The following is a 21,538-nucleotide window of genomic DNA, read 5'->3' on the forward strand; positions in this document are numbered from 1 at the left end:
TACAGATCCATTAGCATGTGCTTGTGTATTATAATAACAATTAATGAGTTAATTTACTACTTACAGTATCGTTATTTTCATCAACATCATCGTTATCAACGTTATCATGATCATCATCATCAACATAATCATCATCTCATCATTATCATCATCATCATCATTATCATCATCATCATCATCATTATCATCATCATCATCATCATCATCATCATCATCATCATCATCATCATCATCATCATCATCATCATCATCATCATCATCGTCATCATCATCGTCATCATCATCATCATCATCATCATCACCATCATCATCATCGTCGTCGTCGTCGTCGCCCTCGTCCTCGTCCTGCTCCTCCGCCTCCACCGCATCATCAGCAGCAGCATCGTCATCAGCAACAGCAGCAGCATTATCGTCACTTTCACCAACAACATCGTTATGGTCGTCATCGTCGTGATCATCATCATCAGTGTCATCATCATCATCATCGTCATTGTTATCGTCGTTGTTCTCCTCCTCGTCGTCGTCATCGTCATCATCGTCGTCATCGTCATTCTCATCATGAACAATTTCAACAACCGTAAAACCTATCGCTCAGCTCATTTTTGCAGTGAATTCGGATGTTATATCAAATCTTTTTGATTAATAGAGTTTGCTGCTTAATGTATTAATAACTAAATAATAATGTTGATAATATTGAAAATAAATGGTTTCAATTTTATTTATCCGTTTAAGATGCAGTATTTGACCAAGTCAATTTGTCGCTAAAAGTAGTCATTACACATTCAATCCAAAAAGCGTTACGAGTTGCTATTGAAACTATAATCGCATTCCGATAAAAATGGTGTCTGTATTAGGGCCTGTTTAATTTCTACGCTTAATTGCAATTCATAAAAATATTTTTAAGGGTACCGGTATATCTAGACACACTCTGTTATCCAAACAATCCTTGTGATCATAAACAAATAAACAATGAAATATAAATAAAATTAGATGATAAAAAATGGTATCTTCCTTTTTGCTGTTGCTAGTTATCAACAGAGTAGCAAAACTTTTAAATATAAATTATATTCAATTCATAGCACGCTTAAAGATTTGAAGTTTATCTAAATCTATAAGCACAAACATATTTATGTTTGTTAATACAAAGCTGTAGCAGTTTTCTGATTGCGCTTGAAAAGATGTGATTGTTGTTGTTGCATTAATAGTATCATTAGTTTGTATTTCCAGATTAGGTATTCCACCATACATTTTGTTTTTAATCAGATGTCTTATAATTGGCATTGCAATATTTCAATAACGAGTAATCAACACAATTGACTTTATGTATTTTTAATTGTTTATCCATATTATCATTAACACTTGAGGGAAAAATAAGCTGTGTCATTTTTATTTTTTATTTTACTTATGGTTCAGACAACTCTGCTTTTACTATATGCCGTAATAATTATAAGTTTCCGTTCACTTAAAGATATTGTTTTTTGTGTTGGAAAATTTAAATACGAAAAATATTTAGAGACAAGTGTGTTATGTTTGTTTGTCAATTATTTAATTGAAGTAGAAATAATACATCAGTGTACATAATTTTATTGTGTTGTTCCCTTCGTTCTTTACTTTAAAAATGCAACTTAACAGCTTTGCAATCAACTGAAATAATATATAAAAAGTAAAAACAATAAACGTTTGGCTTTCTTAATACGATATCATTTCAAACGCTGTTGGAAGGAACCATTGCTTATTAGAGGTTTACAAGGTAATTTACCCAAGTACGCAAATGTAATGGTCGATTGCCCTTAGGCATGATTCTGTTTTATTACTTTAATCCGGTTGTAAAAATGCATGACCGAAGGGTCATCAGATAAGCAAAAACAGGGTCAAAATCTGAATAGCGCTGTTTAACTGACTGTACGAAAATCCGTATGTCCGAAAATTTAGAATCATGAAAACATAAATATTTTGGCTTAAAAAGGAAATGTAAGAAAATTTAGAATGTAAGAGAAAATACGGTGGTTTTATGGTGTTTAAATCGATTAGAAATAGCAAAACCTAAAGACATTATCTCAAGTGTGATTTTCAAAAGATTTTATATGAATGTACACACACGGTAAAACTAGTCTATTAAAATGAAAAACCTTCATTGGTTCTCATGTTTTTAATATTTATTAAACATAGGTATTTGTGAACACTTGTTGTTATATAATATTGAAATGTACACGCATACTGAACATAAAATCATTAGCATAACGGCTAAGTTGGTTTTTACTAAGATTGCAATAGTGTTTATTTTATTATTATGAATCTTATGAGGATAATTTTGAAAGTATGACACAGAGTATCTGAAGAAGATATATACATAATCACATATGTTGTTGTTGTTGTGGTTATTGTTTCAATATTTTTATGAGTATCATACATTCAATGACGAATAGCTATTAATTTGTCATACAAACACCATAATTATTATTGGATTGCGGAGATTAAACAAATCGATTCCCTAGTAACTGATATAACTGATACATTTTTTGAGCGACAATTTGAAACTAAATCTAGTATTATTTAAATTTGATTATTTTAATTGCAGACTTTTTTATTAACCCCAATTATTGTGTACGCAACGTTTCTTTTATTTAAATCGCTGAGTACGAAGCATCAAGCTATTTTTTAATTAATTGACAGTGATCTTTAATGTATGTCATAATATAAATTGAAATCAATCTTAATTAAAGCTTGAGCGGTTGGTTTGTAATAAGTTTTGTAAATGTTGCTGTAGGATATGTATGCACAATAAATACTAACGCTCTGGCATATTGTGATGGTGATATGATTATATATTGCACAATGAATATGTGATGATGTTCTTGTGATAATATTGAGGCTATAATTAGTTTTTGAATTAAGCTAGCTTATTTCAAATAAGATACAAACACATCCCAATCCTAAAATTATCAGTAAGTTATAGTATTGTTTGCCTCTAGGCGCATAATTAGTTGAAGGCCTAGTTTATCTGTTAATCCTCGCCCCATGTGGTGTCCCAGTGGGTACACTGATATTAATACACGATGTATTGGTCCACAATTAAATCTCTTATAAAAACATGTCTCTCAGGTGACTGAAAAATGGCTGTGTAGATACAACAAATACTACTACAACGGAGACTAAGATAACACATGTTACAATTAATTTGTCTTCCTTGCGTTCTTCTTATACGACAAACACTTCTAAAACAAAAAAGCAAAAAGCCGCTACTGCTACTGCTTCGGCTACTCTTACTGCTACTGCTACTGCTACTGCTGCCGCTGCCGCTGCCACTGCCACTGCCGCTGCCACTGCCGCTGCCGCTGCCGCTGCCACTGCCGCTGCCGCTGCCACTGCCACTGCCGCTGCCACTGCCGCTGCCAGTGCTGCTGCTGCTGCTACTGATAGTGCTACTGCCACTGCTACTGCCACTGCTACTGCCACTGCTACTGCCACTGCTACTGCCACTGCTACTGCCACTGCCGCTGCTGCTGTTGCTTCTGATAGTGCTACTGCTACTGCTGCTGCTGCTGCTTCTGCTGCTGTTGCTGTTGCTACTGTTACTGCTACTGATACGGCTACTGATACTGCTACTTCTACTGCTACTGCTAGTGCTACTGCTACTGCTACTGCTACTGATTCTGCTACTGCTACTGCTGCTGCTGCTACTGCTGCTGCTGCTGCTGCTGCTGCTACTGCTACTATTGATAATAATTCTCCTTCTACTTCTATTTCTAATATTGCTAGCGATGCTTCATAATTTATTTTTAAATGTATCATTTTGTTAAAACAGGAAAGAACTGTTATATATATTTTCTTAAAGGGATCTTTTCACGCTTTGGTAAATTGACAAAATTGAAAAAAGTTGTTTCAGATTGGTAAGTTTTCGTTTTAGTTATGATATTTGTGAGGAAACAGTAATACTGAACATTAACCATGCTCTAATATAGCCATTATATGCATCTTTTGACGATTTTAAAACCTAAAAATTATAAAGCGTTGCAACGCGAAACGATTGAATAATTTGGAGAGTTCTGTTTTTGTCGTTAAATTTTGTGAAACTACGAAGATTGCTTATATAAGGTATAAAATACGTCGAGAATGTGTACTCGGCGGAATAGCTCAGTAGGCATAAGCGTTTATACTACAGGACTCTGCCAGGACTCCAGGGGTCACTGGTTCGAACCCTGCTCCGGGCAATGTACATTTCCTTTTTTTTATTTTTTTTTCTTGATTTTTTACTGGAGCTTTTATGATCCAATGTTTACATTTATCAATATAAAGCATTTAATGAATAAGTTAAAAAAAATGCCAAAATCTGTGAAAAGGCCCCTTTAAAGGTGTAAAGAATCTAAACTTTTCTGCGATTAAAGTTTTATTTAACTGGATTAGTATAGGCCACATAACAGACGCTATTGTACTGATTTGTACTAAACAACATTTTGTCATAATCAACAGTTTTAACATGCCGCAGTTTCCTTGGAAGTTGACCTTTGATTGGAGTTATGTATAAAACATTAACAAGGTATTTGTTGACAGTTTGTCCTGTCACAATTATATATTAGTTGAGCCAAACGTGTGATAAAGATCCCTTTTGGGGTGGCGATAAATACTATTTATATTGTTCAACAGTGGGAGACTGAGAAAACATATGTTACAATTAATTTGTCTACTTTGCCTGCTTCTTCTTTATATATTTTTCTTGCTAATCGTTTTAGTTTAGTTTTAGTTAAGTAGGTATATCAATTTACATTTTTTGATAGATATTTATTTGGATAGTAATAGTATGTTTTATTTGACTTGACATCATTGAACCGGTTTATTCATTGATAAGATCGGGATCTCCACAGGTGTTTAATCTCGATTGTTAGGTGGGTAGAAGGGTCCGAATGATAATGTTGTCGTCGGCTTACGAATCACATTTCACAAGTTTTAGACAAATATGCATACGTTATTAACCTAATTTAAGTATTACATAGATAATAACTTATCTTTATTTTGATGAACTACGTTTAAGGTATAAAACTATAATTATCTATGTGTTGTGTGCCGCATACATACCATCTTGCTTTTTTTAAATTTGATCACAACGGTCAGAAGTCATAAACATTCATTATGCATGGTTGCTAAAGCACAGTGTATACTAACTAACCTATGTTTATTGTTGTTTGCTAGGGTTATTATTATTATGTTTTATTTTTTTTTATTTTGGGGGGGGGTGGGAGGGCTTTTATAGAAGATTTCAAGTAGTCCTTCAATTAACGAAAAAAAAAAATAGACAGCTTCATTCATGCTGTTCTATTATGGTGTTTTAACGCATATAATTATGTATGGTTGATGAAGCACATTGTATGCTACCGATGTTTATTGTTGTTTGATGATGATGTTAAGTTGGTGTTGCTGTTGTTGTTAATGATGATGATGAGGAGGAGGAGGAGGAGAAGAAGAAGAAGAAGAAGAAGAAGAAGAAGAAGATGATGATGATGATGATGATGATGGTGGTGGTGGTAGTAATGACGACGACGACGATGATGATGATTTTGATTATGATAATGAGATTTGAATTAAATTAATGCGCAAAGATTTTTCTTTTTAGCGGCCAAATGCAGATATCTGCGCTCGGCCGCTGTAAGGGTTATGTAATATTTGCAATCTACATAGGAGTCAATAGCAGATACCAAGCACCATATGCTTATGAGAAACAAAAGCAAAATATTGGCAATCGCTGAAATCTCGAATATGACTTAATCATTTTATTAAATGAAAACCGGTAACTATTTTAAACGGTTATTATATTGCAACAACTTAGCGGTGTTTATCCAAAAGACCATTGTTATAATTACAGGGACGTCAATAGGCCAAACTATTCAGGAAATATGATTTGAGTCGTCAAGGATAGATTTTGAGATCAATGTACGTCCGATGAGATTTAAAGGGAGTTGGAGGCGTAGGGACAGATTCGTTCGAGTACGCGATCATTTGAGAACAAATTATGGTGAAGCTTTATCGGAATTCCGGAAATTTGCGATCGGTACCGATTTTTCCTGGTTCTTTTTTATTGATTCTGATAAGTTAGCGGCCGGCACGGACATGAATATTAACTGACGAAAACCTCTTCGCTACTTTCCGAAAATCTTCGACATGTTGCAAATATCCGTAATATTCCGCATTGTACTCACCAGAAATTGCAACTAGAAAGACTACAATAAATCAGTTAGCTACGGCTCGGGCGGGGATTTACCTATTATCCCTGTAAGGGACCTAATGCCCCAGACTACCGGCTATTTTTTCCGGAATTCGAACTTGATACACTTGATATCCCTGAATTAAATATTTATATCCGCAATTTTGATCTCTAGAGTGCTGACTGTTAGTATTGTATTTGACTGGAATGACTGTCGATTATGTGTTTTTAAGATTAAAACAAGCTTACGAAGAACTTTGTGTTTGCTTTTTTGTACGCTTTCTTTTTAAAAATGTATTGTCCGCCACGGACGCAACAATTGACCAAATGTACCAGATTGTGGTCTCTTTAAAGTGCTATGTTTTTACTGCCGTGATATCTTTAACAAACTACACATTATTGATCGTGGACGTTTTATACTCTTATTGAATTTGTTTCCCCAAAATATGCTCTTCTATTAGTAGATGTTTAGGTGACGATGTTCTAATTATAGATCTTACACGGCCAAGAAACACTAGATAGGTCTTTGCAAAGAGAGCTGTTGGATATCGTGAATGCGTTCAATGTGGCCTGTTTATTTCAGAAAGCTATGTGCAATGTTTTATGGGGATTTCTATCAAATTGCCAATTGCAAAATTTGATTTAATTCATTCGGACCTACAAGCGGGAAACTTCTTCATTAAAATTCAATGGGCTTTTAAGTTCGTTGAAAGGCCAAATTTGACGTTAAACAGCAACGCCGAAAAAATTGCTACTCAGTCTTATTTATCACTTTTTTTGTAAGATTTACCAGTAGACGTTCTTCAGTGAAATTAAGCAAACACACAGTGCCGACAAATATGGAAGGGTATTTAGGTAAAAATTACATCCTTCTTTGTGACTGTGTCATGATTCTTGATGGTACTTTCGATTAGTATGTAGACACCTTTTCATGCTTGATGACACTTACATCTTGCCTGATGTCCAATGTCTATTTACATTCTGCTTAATGGTATCATGCATGTGTACAGATGCAACATTCTTGTTCGTTAATTGCATGCTGCATATGTGTATGTTGGTTTGTGCAGAGAGACTTGTGCAATAGGCGCAGTGCATAATGAAATCAAATATTAATGCGTTTAATAAATTAACGCGATGGTAAGATGTGAGTTTCACCCAAGCACAAAGCAACATACTATCATGCATGATACAATGATGTCAATTGACAGTCATTCCGAAATGCTACGGAGGACTACGGAAATTTACGGCGTATAACGGAAATTTTATGTTATAGGAGAAGTTGCGCACCTTTGTAAGATATTTGCTACTGAACCGAAATTAACCGCGTGTTTGTAGACTTAACTTTTTTTTGGTTAATGACTAACCATAATTTTTGTACAGTAATTTACCTTCAATAACCAAAGAAAGTCTATGGATATATTTCAATATATGCTACTAATGCATGTATGCAGAGCTCCAGATAAGACGCTTAAAGTCGTAAAATGTTTACATTATATGCATTGATATTGAGTTTTACGCATGATCACACATTTTGAATTCTTATTTTATTTTTCCAATGTGTAACCGTACGCACAGAATTTAAGTCTACTTTTTTACTAAATTTAATTCAATTTTTTACGACTTTAAGCGTCTTATCTGGAGCTCTTCTTAGACTATAAACCTAAATGCGGATGTGCCAAAAATTATATTTACCTGAAAAAAAAAGAATTAATAATAGACTTTAAGGCTGGATTATTATAGAGTGTAAACCAAGATTTTGCTGAAAAAGTTATCTGGAACTTTGCATGTATGTTGAGAGGAAATCGATTACATAATTTCAAATTTACTAGAGTACTTTTATATTGCACCACATAAAATGCTTTAAAACTATAATATTGAAGTGCACATATAAACTTTATTATAGATGGGTAGGTATTTCGTGTCAATCTCTTTCACATATGAAAGAGCTGTTGGTCATGCTGCTTTAAGTACATATAGATGCATGACACAATTTAGATTAAGCAAAATAAAACACTAGGTATTTGCCAAGAGTCAAATATATACGAGCAGTAAGAGCGTAATCGTGCACAGCGAGACTTACTCATGTAGATTTGAAACTCTTATTGCTTTCTTTCGAAATAATTTCATGTGTCCGATCTAATATGCAATATGCCCGGTGTTTTTTTTGCGGATTAATGTTCCGTTTTAGATCCATAATTAACGAATGCCTCAATATTTTCAAAAATTAACACCGGAATAATGTTCACCGACATTTTTTCATACAGATTGGATATAAATATTATAGAGCTTAACAAAAAATACATTAAGCCCTGTTCTCCCGGCACACGTGCTGGACACACAGGTGGTTAGCGTGTGGCTATGATAATAATTAGTGAAAACATCTTTTTGAATGATAAATAATCATATTAAAACGAAAAATCAAATTTTCTATATATAAAAAATCACTACCGTTTTATATATAACAAGGTATCCAACTCGAAATCATCCGAAAACGGGGTGCATCGTTTTGAGCAGCCATTACTAAATTAATTTTGCAGCGATTTTCATGACCCGGTCTTATTCAACGCAGAAATGAATTTCCTTTTAGGAAATGTATATATATTGTTATATTTCTACACATGCTGGGTCAAATTTTAAGAAATAAAGCTAAACATAATTCGCTTGACCCAGTTGTTATCGATCAGACCGTATTTATGAATGAAATCTCCAGTTGTAAAGACACAACTCCGCATTGGAGCAATGAAATCACTCTTGTGTTTAAAATGTCAGTTGGTTGAAATGTATGTAAACAAAGGTTTGAAAATGCGCTGGACAGTTAGTTTTGATGCATAATTCTACGGCAAGCACGGTAAGAATGTTTTTTTCATACGTTTTATTGAATTATGGTATCGAGGTTCGTGAACTTTGCAGGGAAAATGCCCATTTCCCCGTGAAGATTTCAGTCATGAATACTGTCTGATCGATCACAGCTGGGTCACGCGAGTTGTGTATCGTGTTATTTTTTAAAAGTTGACCCAGTATTTGTAAAAATATTGCAAGACATATACATTTCCAGAAAGGAAATTTATTTCTGCGTTGAATAAGACCAAGATCGTGAAAATCGCTGCAAAATTGATGAAGTAATGGCTGTTTAAAACGATGCATCCCGTTTTCGGATGATTTCGAGTTGGATACCTTGTTGAATATATATTTAACTTATTTTTTTTAAGAAAAGTTGATTTTTCGTTATAATATGATTACTTATCATTCCAAAATATGTTTTCACTAACTAGTATTATAGCCACACGCTAACCACCTGTAGCTGGACACTTTTAAAAAACACTATACAAATTCAAGTACTTATGCACTTAATTGATTGTAAACAATGACGGTTGAAATCCGTGCGTGGGAATTTTTCTGGTAACCAAGAGCGACGTCAACGTTCATGACAAACCTGTTTATATGACATTTATTTATTGATTTTTTCCAACTTGATTGAAAATTATGTTTTATGATATTTTAATACATGTAGATGAAGTAGTTGTTTTCTCAACGAGGAGTACAATAGTTGTACAGTACTAGACACGAGTACTTGTAACTTTCAGGTTTCTCTGTATACCACAGACATTATATAGTCATAAAATGATAAACATGTGTTTATAGAAATTGTAATTATAGCATGGTTAACAGACTAGAGAAATCTGAAAGTTTCACGCACAGGTCTGTGGCAATGGGGGTTTGGGCTACTTTATAAATATGAGGTCGATATGCAATGCACATCGGTAGATTACGTCTACTGTAATTATTTGGACTAGGGAAGGGCCACAATTCCAACACATCAGCCCCGTTATGTTCTGAATAAAATACATGTATAATTTCTTGAGTGCCAATTGCATCTTACAAATATCAAAAACATTCACGGCAGTCAATTCATTGTGTAAACTTACTGGTCTTCATGACAATAATGAACGTATTTAGTTTAATGGAGATTATATAACGAAGGGAACTAATTCAGCTTATTCAGTTTACTAGTCAAAATGATTCGGATGTTTTCGCTTTTTTTTCCGAAAAGTAATTTATTCAACATACGGAAAATAAACGCGCGCCACCTGATGTCATAATTTAGTAACTTGCATTCTGCTTACTGCCTGTTGCTAACTGCCGTTGTTAATGACGCTTAGTGGCAAAACCGATTATGACTGGTTTCAGGAATAATGAACACACAAACATTGGATAGTCACCAAGCATGTTGAAACAATCATCAAGTATAACCGATAGAGAACAAGCATGTTGGAACTGTCATGAAGCATGTTAGAATAAACATCACGCATAATGTAAATATTATTCATGAATGATGTAATGTTGCAGCAATCATCAAGTATAAACGAATAGACAACAAGCATGTTGGAATTGTCATCAAGCAAATTAGAATAAGCATCAGTCATAATGTAAATATTCACCACGAATGATGTAACTTTTACCTATATATCCTTCCATAGACATGTGTTGTTACTAAAATAGACATAGAGATTTGAGCATTGGGAGTGACCTAATCATACTGTGCTTTAGCAGTATTACGGAATACCGTTAGTGCCATCGTGGTTACACATTAAAATCCAGAGGGCGAGAACGCGAGAACGCGATAGTACGATGGCGACAATGTGACAATACGATGATGACAGGGTGACAATACGATGGCGACAATGCGATAGTACGATGGCGACAATGCGAGAACGCGATAATACGATGACGACAATCAGACAGTGCGATGACGACAGTGCGACAATACGATGGCGACAGTGAGATAGTACGATGGCGACAATACTACAGTTCGATAGTGCGATAATACGATGACGACAGTGCGAAAATACGATGACGACAGTGCGACAATACGATGGCGATAGCCGACAGTGCGATAGTACGATGGTGCCAATGCGATAACGCGATAGTATGATGGCGGCAATTCGAAAATGCGATGGCGACAGTGCGACAATACGATGGCGACAATGCGATAGAACGATGGCGACATTGCGATGATACCACGGCGACAGTACGATATGACTATCGCATTGTCGCCCCCGTACTATCGCACTGCCGCCATTGTATTGTCGCACTGTCGCATTGTCGTCATCGTACTAGCGCGTTTTCGCAATCGTACGAACGCATTGTCGCCATCGTATTGTCGCACTGTCGTCATCGTACTTTCGCGTTCTCGCATTCTCGCCCTCTGGATTTTAATGAGTAACCACGGTGGCCCTAACGGTATTTTGTACAGTAAAGTGCGTAAAATCTGGTTTGGAATAACAATTTTTATGCCGAAAACAGATGTTGAAAACCCGACTTTGTTTTATAAGTAGTAGTCTAAATATACAATGAGTTTTCCGAGCATTAAATAAACATATTAAAATAAAATTCATCTTCGTATCAGTTGAAGTTCTTGTTAATAGTAGAAGCAAAGAACACAATAAAACGCTGATTGGGCTTACTAATTTGAGGCAAGAAAAAACACATCGCACTATTATATATAACATATAACGCGCATCCGCAAAGTTCGAGCGCCCGTCTCGGTGCCGTCGTTTCCGGTGAAAGTTTCGCACAGGAGCTACCGAGTTTGGATATGAGACCACGAATCATGGCTTGACTTTATATATCAGTCAGCGTAGTACCTGACCAGACTGCGCGGTTGGACAAGCTAGGATGGACCAACTTCGGCCGCATATGACATAAGACCAATTTTCGCATGACGCGGGTCATCTGACCTTTATAATGTGTATATAGCTTTGAATGGAATTTGCACATAGTTTTTGGCATGGACTTATTGTTATGTTAATGTGTTGCACGCTTTCAAAAGCAGAGGGCATATATAAGATCAATTATACTACGGAGTTCATTTTCTGTTGCAAAATGAAATGCAATAAAGATTGTTACTCCGCGGTGTGTACAGTATGACAGCGTTGTCTGTCTGCGATGCATTCATACTGGTTCTAAGCTGGCATACTCACCAATTGGACTCAACCATCTGCTCGAACAAGAAATGATAAGTTCTACTAGCATAAACCTTTAATTGTAACTCATTTTAAAAATATTCATGTTATTTATATTATTCAATTTATTATTCAAAATTATAATTATTATTTCCTTTATTGTTGTTTTTCGCATTAAGAAACTTATTCGGCTTACGAAACTGAAAAATCCCATTGGAAAAAATCCCATGGGAGAAAAAATCCCATGGGAGAAAAAATCCCATGGGATTTAAAAATCCCATGGGATTTAAAAATCCCATGGGATTTTTTGTTTTTTTTTAAACACGACTAAACGCATTAAAATATCGTAGTTGTTAATCATTTCATAAAATATGATGTTTCTGAAAGTTTCATGAATAAATCTCTCAAAATAAGAAAAAAATCCCATGGGATTTTTTTCTCCCATTTTAAAATGGGATTTTTTTATTACTAAATATTTTTATATATAATTGGCATAAAACCAATATACAGTCCTTAAATAACGTTAAAATACTTGCAAACGCAAATAAAACACGTTTTTTAAAATGTTCAAAATCCCATGGGATTTTTCTCCCATTTGCAAATTATGGGAGAAAAAAAATCCCATGGGAGAAAAAATCCCATGGGAAAATCGAAAATCCCATGGGAAAATGCAAAAATCCCATGGGAACCCCAACTTTGCTTATAAATTTCATAGTGAAGAAAACGCGTTTTTTGAGTGAAAATAACCAATTATTAATCAACGATAAGACTTTTATCGCATACTATGTCTCAAAGTAGCAAATCTTTAAGAAAAAGGGTACTTAAGTTTGCGAAATTTCGGTTTCGCAAAGTTTTTCCGGTGGCCGTTTTTTGTGAGCCCCGGGGCAGGGTCAAATTTGACCCAAGGAGCATAATTTGAACTAGTTTGAAAGAAGTTCACCCCAGGAATATTCTTGAAAAATTTCATCAGAATTGGAACAGTAGTTTAAGAGAAGAAGATGTTTAAAGGAAAAGTTAACGCACGGACGGACGCACGCTCGACGGACACAGGACCATGACATAAGCCCCGCTGGCCTTTGGCCAGTGGAGCTAAAAACAAAATATAGGTCTCTGGAAAACCGGACTTAATGCATGTGTGTACAGACACGCGAAAATCCAGTCTTGGTGGAGTGTCCTTCCAGTGATCTTGGACGATACTTAACGAACAAGTATTAAGCCCTGTTTTCCCAGATACCGGCTATTTATAGTAATGTTTATGGAGCGCAATTGTGCCTTTTTATTCAATAAGAAGCATTAAGGCTATGCTGCCTCATTACGCCTATAGATATTGTCTTGCAATCCTTTTTTGTATTCCCATTTATTCAAGTAAAATATTCTGTTTAACATGCACAAAATCAGCATATTGGTTTAACGATATTTATTTAAGTTAAGCGAATCTGTATAACTCTGTTGGTTTGAAAAAAGTATTTTAAAAACCTCTCTCGATTTGATTTGTAATTTAAAGGTTGACTAAAATGAAATTGCATTGCAAGAGTAAATTACACGAATAGTAGCTATACGACTTAAAATATCTAAACCCGTGACGCTTTTGTTTGTATTATTGTTACATGAAAAGTATCTTTAAATCAATATACGAATTTCGCCCATAGACTGGAGCGCGTGGGGTCAGTGGGGCCAGTGCAGCGCCAAGTGTGGCAAGGGATTCCAGGTCCGCAAGAGGGCGTGTGTGAGCGAGAGTGCCGTGCTTGTGAAGAGCTCGCTGTGTCCCGGTCACCCTACCCACTCTCAGATGTGTCTTACAGTATGCGAAGGTGAGAATCGAGCACTTGATTCTCATTTGTCATGTCGTCATCGTTGGTTATTTAAATTTGGAGCACGTCTTGTATATTGTGGTCAAAGCTTTCGTATCACGTCGTCGCTACAGTACGTGTGTTTTATTTAAGTATTTTAACAAATGTGAACGTTGACCATTTTTTTGTCTTTACTGAATACGCATTACCTTATTGATGATTCAATTAATTAAAACTATTTCATTATTGTAAAACTGTGTTCGCAACGTTAACGATGTTCTTACATTTGGTATTGTTTGTTAATGTCTACTCAATATCACGCAAATGTTATCAGCATCTTGTGCCACGTGTCTGTCAGTCGTTGGCACGTGGTCCACATGGGGTGAATGGAGCGCGTGCTCAACTTCATGTGGGGTCGGCACGAGGTTGAGGACACGTTACTGCTCCTCTGAGACGATGTCACGTGACGTGACATTGAACTGCACGCGGGGCAACACGACAGAGAAAGAGTCGTGCGTTAGCACGTGCAAAGGTTGGTGGACTTTCAATGTGCGTCATTACTTTGATGGAGAGGTGCTCTCTCTTGTACAATGATTGTTAAAAATCATCCTAATCGTTTGCTCGCACCTAACACAATTCCACCCAGTTATTAAAACAATATTATAGTATTTGACTTTTTTATTCTTTAATAACAGTAATCTATGAACATCACAAACTGTAATCGTATGCATGTATTTGTAATTTTAATGCTAGGCACACGTGTAATCCATTTTCTCACAACAGCCAATGTCGGCAGGAAGAACTTTACAAACCGCAATACCAGCGCCCTACCATTTGGGATGACGTCAGAAGTGATGACGTCTGAACAAACAAGCCCAGCACTAGTCACCGAAATCGTCCAGAACGTGGTACGAACCAGTCGATGTTGTATCGATTTTCAAGAGTTAAGCCTCTTTGAAATGATTTATTGTGTACAACTCAATTTCGCTGAATGTGCGTGCTCCATTAAAATTTTAATTAAAAACAACCGTGTTGTTTTAAATATCCAATACACAACCGTGTCTGCATCATTAACTGATGGTAAACCTATCGTAAAGTATTAAAACAAGCCACACTGGTGTACAATCGGTAGTGTTTAACAATTTGCCGCATGTTTGTCAATAAGGTTTGAATACAGTTTCTGCAATATATGTAGTTGAATTAAATACATTAATTATCTTTTAAGTAGCTTTAACCTTACAATCACTGCAATAGAACTATAAGAAACAGAAAGATATACATATTTGATGCAAACATATAAAAACTAAATAATTCCTACCTTCTGTTTATTATATCGTGCAATAACTTATCACATTTCCGATTTTTGATGTCCGTCCCCGTCGTACCATTCGAAAGGTCGGGCCCGTAACATGTTCATTAAAAATTAAAATTGTATTCACGGCGACACTTGCCAAGTTTTTAAAAAGTCGATTTTCAGAATTCAACTGCAAGTTTAGTTGCTAAAAAATCGTAAATTATATATTCTTGGGTAGAATCAATACTTGCTGTCTTTGAGGGATATCTAAAGAACAATGGGGATCGAGCCCGTGACCACCAAATCGATGGGCTGACACCATACCCACTTGTCCATGGCGACCTTCGGTATCATAGGACGTGTATAAGAATGAAACCAATGTCATTTCAAAAAGCCTAAGGCTTTCGATGCAATCGAGTTTAAATAAATAGGTTTAAACATTTTAAACTTACATAATAAATTGAATACAAACTCGTGTAATAGTCGAATCACTGTAATGCCCTTTTCCTGTACACAGACGACCATTATGCCTGACGACGCTGGTTGGAGGGACGACAAGCTCACGGTGGCCATGACGGCAGCCGGAGTCGCGTGCGGTGTCACGGTGTTGGCGGTGGTCGTTGTCGTCGGTGTTCTCAAGTGCTGCCGGAAGGGGGAGCTGCGTCGACCGAGTCTGCCGACGATCAGACCCGGTGAGCGGTAATACTATTTAGTAAAAATGCATATGGTCAAAGTATTTCTAGTACAAATTTGCAAATAAGTACACTGTTTAAAACTGTCAAGTACAACCAAAAAATGTAAAATCAGTAATCATATACGATAATCCAAAATGACTTTTATATATTTAAATACATTTACAATATCATATAGTGGAACCACAATGAAGATTGAACATTAATGATAATGCTCATAGTTTGTGTGGATAGGAACGTTTTGTTTAACCTATACATCTTGATCATTTATAAAGTACTATTTTCCCTTTGCAGCAAACGAAGCGACCAAACGACGACAAAACACGTAAGGCTTTATATAATTATGAATATTCAGTCCTTATTTAAACATCAACACTTATACTGCTTATTTGCAACGTGAAACATCAACACGTATACTGCTTATTTGCAACATGAAACACCAACACGTATACTGCTTATTTGCAACGTGAAAGATCACCACGTAATCCCTATTCTGCTTATTTGCAACGTGAAACATTAACACTTATACTGCTTATTTGTAACGTGAATCAACAAGACTTATTCTGCGTGTTTGCAACGAGAAACATCAACACATATACTGCTTATTTGCAACGTGAAACATCAACACGTATACTGCTAATTTGCAACGTGAAACATCAACACGTATACTGCTTATTTGCAACTTGAAACATCAACACGTGCATGTATACTGCTTATTTGCAACGTGAAACATCAACACGTATACTGCTTATTTGCAACGTGAAACATCAACACGTATATGCTTATTTGCAACATGAAGAGCCTCCTCGTTCAATTGTCAATACAATCAGCCATAAACGATTTCATAAACACTTAAATTTTAGCCGTGAACGTGATAATGATGGAATCGAACAGATTTCTCCGTTTTATCATTTTTAAGCTGTATAAGTTTTTGTCCGGGTGCGTACAAAATGTTCGAATACGAAGTTCTTATTTTATAGATAAGTAATTAAATATCGAGATTATTTTATACATGAATATTTACAGAAAGAATAAATCCCCGGTAACCGGTGACACCATTGACGGTAACGTGTACTCGGAGTTCAATTCTGGGTGGCCTTCCAACGAGTTTGACTCAACGTACGCTTTGGATAATGGGGAATTCGACAAAAAAGACGCCGATGAAACGAGAAACCCAGCCAATGAGAACGTTGAAGCTGGTGATAATCTTAGGAACGAAGAAAACGCCATCGTCGACGCAAAACGTATCAGAGCGTTAGGGTCGGCAAATCCAGCGATTTTTGTTAGGGTTAAAGCCCCTGATGAAAGTGAAGCAATTGGAAGAACGAGATACAATATTGAAATATTTGGTTCAAACGAGTCGTCTGCGCCCGCCGTCTGTGAGCGCTCAGAAACGACGTATGCAACATCTCGCGTGTCGTTCCAGAAGTACTCCGAAGACAGCAGTATTGGGGATAAGTCACGAAACAATTCTTTAGAAGCCGACAACCTCGATCCAGGCGGACAGGAAAGTATGGCGAAGCTAGAAGAAACCGATGATGACGAGGAAGTGGTCGAGAATGTGTTTTACGAGCCACCCGAACTCTGGAGCGTTCACGATGTCAAGCATGCCGATAAAATGGCCTCGCTGAGACGGGAAAGCGAGACCATGTTCCGTGAGGAATTACAGGATTCTGCGAGATCATACAAGTTCAGTGGAAGCACCGGCTTGTATTATGAACCACCGGAGGAAGACCAAGATACGTCTGCAAATGACAGAGGAAATGGCGTAGCAGACGAAGAACATATATACGAAGACGATGAATCATTATACCGTAACTGCGAGACCGCGAATTCTGGAGGTTGGTTAAGTTTTGACCACGATTCGGCGCTGGCCTGGAACAGAGGTAAACAACTTAGCACTCAATGTAATATTGATAACAAATACGAACGAAAGGGAGGCAAAGCTAATTTAAATGAATTTGTGCATGAATCTAACGATCACGAAGAGGAGTCAATATCAAATGTCAACATTCATCCTGACCCCGAAGAGCACATATATGAAAACGGGATGCTTATGGCCAAGACGCTGTACGAAGCGCCTAAGAACAATTTCGGGAGGAATAACGCAGCAAATGGAAGAGGGTCGATCGATAAGGAAAGAATTTACGACGTTCCAAATTTCAATAATCCTTAAATTAAGCTCAGTAGATACAAGAGATAAACTTAAGGAATCTTCTGCCAAAAGATGACACCAATTTATTTAAGATTGTTTCCATGTATACACAGTAATTTGGTGTAGCATAGGTTTGGTAATAAGAATGCAATTGTGCCATTCCTTGAAGATTACGATATATGTGTACAAAAGGTATCAATAATAATATGAACACACCTACATATCGTTTAATCATTCGATGGCAAAGATTAAATTCATAAATACATATATTAATTAACAGTTTGAAATTACTTGTGCTTACATTGTTTTTAAACTAATTAAACTTTGTGTATTCTTGGGTATACTGAACATATGAGTCGCGTTCTGAGAAAGCTGGACATATTGCATGTGCGTAAAGTGTCGTTTTTACAAGATAGTTCTTCTTCCGGTTTGCTCATTGATGATATTATAATTATTTTGTTGCTTTTTGCTGACGACATGGCAATAATATGTAAATCGCATGAAGAAGTGCATTCTCATTTGGACCGTTTACTTGAACACTGCAATACCTGGGGTCTAAAGGTAAAGATTATTTAAACGAAAATTATGGTTGTCCGAAAACGTGGTCGTCTTTTACCATCAGAACATTGGACATATAATGGTCAATGATTTAATTATTAAGGTACAGTTTTTAATTATACAGGTAAACACTCCAAGAAACGAACGGCATTGCCTATAATGTAACAAATCAGATTTAGAAGATGATTTCCACTTTGCATGTAAATGTACTAAATATATCAGAAAGAGTGTTGATTATAGATCAGGTTTATCATGCTCGGCTTAGAAAACAAAATGCACGAGCTTAGTTTGTAAACCTTTTTGTTTTAACAAAATTAGTTTGACTGGATAATTTCGCTGGATTTATGACGTCATTTCGTCGAAATATTGACGTCATTTCCTGCCGTTGATTATAGATGATATTTAATCAACAGGGCTTTAATCAACCGAATTCGCTGTAAAAGTGGGATAAAAAACAAACATTTTACTACAATAAACCATCTGTATATAAATTCCACCAATTACTAAATGGTAACAATGGTAATAACACAAACGAGCTATTATTGGCAAATATGTTAAATATGCGTTAAAAGCAATAAATACATTTTTGAACACTACTTTGTAGTATAAATAAGGTTTTCCTCCTAAACACTGAAATACTGTATGAATACTTGTTATATCTGATTTTCTTAGGCATTTAATTAAATGTTATAACTTTTCATTTAGACGTCAATCTAAGTAAAATGAACTTATGTATAACTATATAATTATGTAGCTTTTTTGTGTATTGTCAACCTATATCTAACCATAACACAATGTTAAACAAATGTTAAAAACGTGACATCATGTATGTATATGTTATTGATGTATTTAGACGATGTACTCTGTACAAGTCTCAATAAAGTGTCTTGTCTTGTATCCGTGAGTTATTGTCTTGGATTCGAATGTCATATTCTTGTGATTTTAGATAAATAATTAAAGACAGTAATTATAAGAATTTGATGAAACTGCATATGTTGTTCCGTGTAGGCTGCACATTCGAACTTTGTCATTTCGTGTCCACCATTCACACGTTGTTCATGCAGTTGTTTTCCTTTGTGCAACCAATTTGCTCTTCGTTTCATCTTAGATACTAATGATTCGAATTAAATGCATTATCATATGCGGCAAACCTTTTGGGTGGACTTGCGCATATTCTCGAGTTGTTCCTCTCAAAAAGATTTCTGCGATATATTGTCCTAAGATAAACATTATGCCAAAATTTAATGTATTATACGGTTCTATGGCAGATCACAGGAACTTATGATCAGACGTTGATGCAGCTACCTCGTCGTGCCTCAGCATGGCTACAACGGTGTTTTCTCTAAATAAACGTAACAAATGGGGAAAGGGACAATACGTAAATTTACTGTGACGATCAAAGAATCAGTGGCGTCTTGGCAGGGTAAGGCATTATAACATAAGATGCAAAAGTGATCGCTCGTTATTATTTACAATAATAAGAACATTATTCAACAGACAACCACTGTCAGGGAAATATCGACAAAAGAAGCTCAGGCAAATTAGTGAAATACTTGGTCTAAGGTACATAGATTGATAAATGACTAACCAGGATAAATAGTGACTGCCTATACATAGCTTTGTGGATGTTCTACTACAATAAGTTATAGGCAATCACTATTTCACCCTCGCTCTTGGAAAACAGGGTTTACGCGTAAAATGTATTCCGCTTTTATGTTGTTTTTTTTCCATATTAATGCGATATTTTCTTCATGAAATTCAAGTTTAGGCTGAAAATGCCGTCCCTGATTAACCTGTGCGGACTGCACATGCTAATAAGGGATGACGTGTAACACACATGCATTAAGCCCAGTTTTTCCAAAGCGTGGCTCTTGTATTAGCTCGTTGTCTAGGCATGGTGGCAAAGACAAATTATAAAAAGTATAAATTTTCTATCCGCCATAGTTTAATTGCTTTATTTGATGAACTACCCTCGACACGTTACGCTAGTTTGTCATATTCTCGACGTCTAATGGGTCACCCACGTTAAAATAAGGGGCCGTCAAACAGGCCCACTAAAGTCGACTTGCGAACACGTGAAGACGGCATCCAAACGCCGAAAGTAGTGACCTTTTTTGCGACTACTCGATTTATTGCAGCTCAGTGTCTTTAAGTCGTTTTGACTAGGACGGCTGTATTAAAAATTCTTTACTCGCTATATGATTTAGAACATCTACACCTTCTTTTTTAATACACACTCACATTGAATAAAATTAGTGGCCAATATTATGAAATGCACCGATTTCCACTTGCACTAGAATTACACAATTCGGAAATACAACAATCTAAATTTTCATGAACTGACAACGCATGAATTCCGATTGATCTGGGCCCGTATTCACCAACCACCTAAGGGAAAAAAATTACCTAAGGTTGTCATTTTGCCTTAGGTTTTTGCTGTTTTTCCCTTAAATTTAAGGAAATGCCTTAAGTCATATTCACAAACTTCCTAACCTTAGAAATACGCCTAAGGTTGACCGTTTTTTCCCTCAAAGTTAAGGGACGTGTACACCTCCCTTAAGTCCAAAGAAATCACCTTAAAAATGGCGCCGTAGCAGACGAATTTCCGTTGTTTTCGCCTTTTTTTGAGCAAACTCCATCCCAAAGGTATGTATTCTTTGAAATGTATCACCGTTCTAAACACAGACCGATATGTATTCCAATTACTTTCAGAGTCCGGCTTTTAAACAGTATAACGGAAGTAACATTGTTGTTAACTTACGCGAATTTTGTGATTACCATAATAATTGCATTTTTGTATCATTTAACGTCATTTTCAGTGCATGCATCATATGTTTGAAGAAATGGAAGGGACATGAGTTTAAAGTGGCAATATGAACTTGAACCTGGG

General features: G+C 36.0%; 1 protein-coding gene across 1 annotated transcript in view; it reads left to right on the plus strand.

Annotated features, from left to right (window-relative positions):
• The window catches only part of LOC127854617 (uncharacterized), a 48,847-nt gene extending 29,536 nt beyond the window's left edge, over window positions 1-19,311 (plus strand). The window contains exons 4-9 of the mRNA XM_052389680.1: window positions 13,809-13,970; window positions 14,308-14,481; window positions 14,733-14,857; window positions 15,761-15,935; window positions 16,230-16,260; window positions 16,962-19,311. Coding sequence (XP_052245640.1) covers window positions 13,809-13,970; window positions 14,308-14,481; window positions 14,733-14,857; window positions 15,761-15,935; window positions 16,230-16,260; window positions 16,962-18,111 — 1,817 coding nt within the window. The 3' untranslated portion in view covers window positions 18,112-19,311. The remainder of the gene's footprint in view (window positions 1-13,808; window positions 13,971-14,307; window positions 14,482-14,732; window positions 14,858-15,760; window positions 15,936-16,229; window positions 16,261-16,961) is intronic.
• Window positions 19,312-21,538: the final 2,227 nt, after the last annotated feature.

The sequence above is a fragment of the Dreissena polymorpha genome, chromosome 13 (assembly GCF_020536995.1).
Source record: "Dreissena polymorpha isolate Duluth1 chromosome 13, UMN_Dpol_1.0, whole genome shotgun sequence".
Classification (NCBI taxonomy): Eukaryota; Metazoa; Mollusca; class Bivalvia; order Myida; family Dreissenidae; genus Dreissena; species Dreissena polymorpha.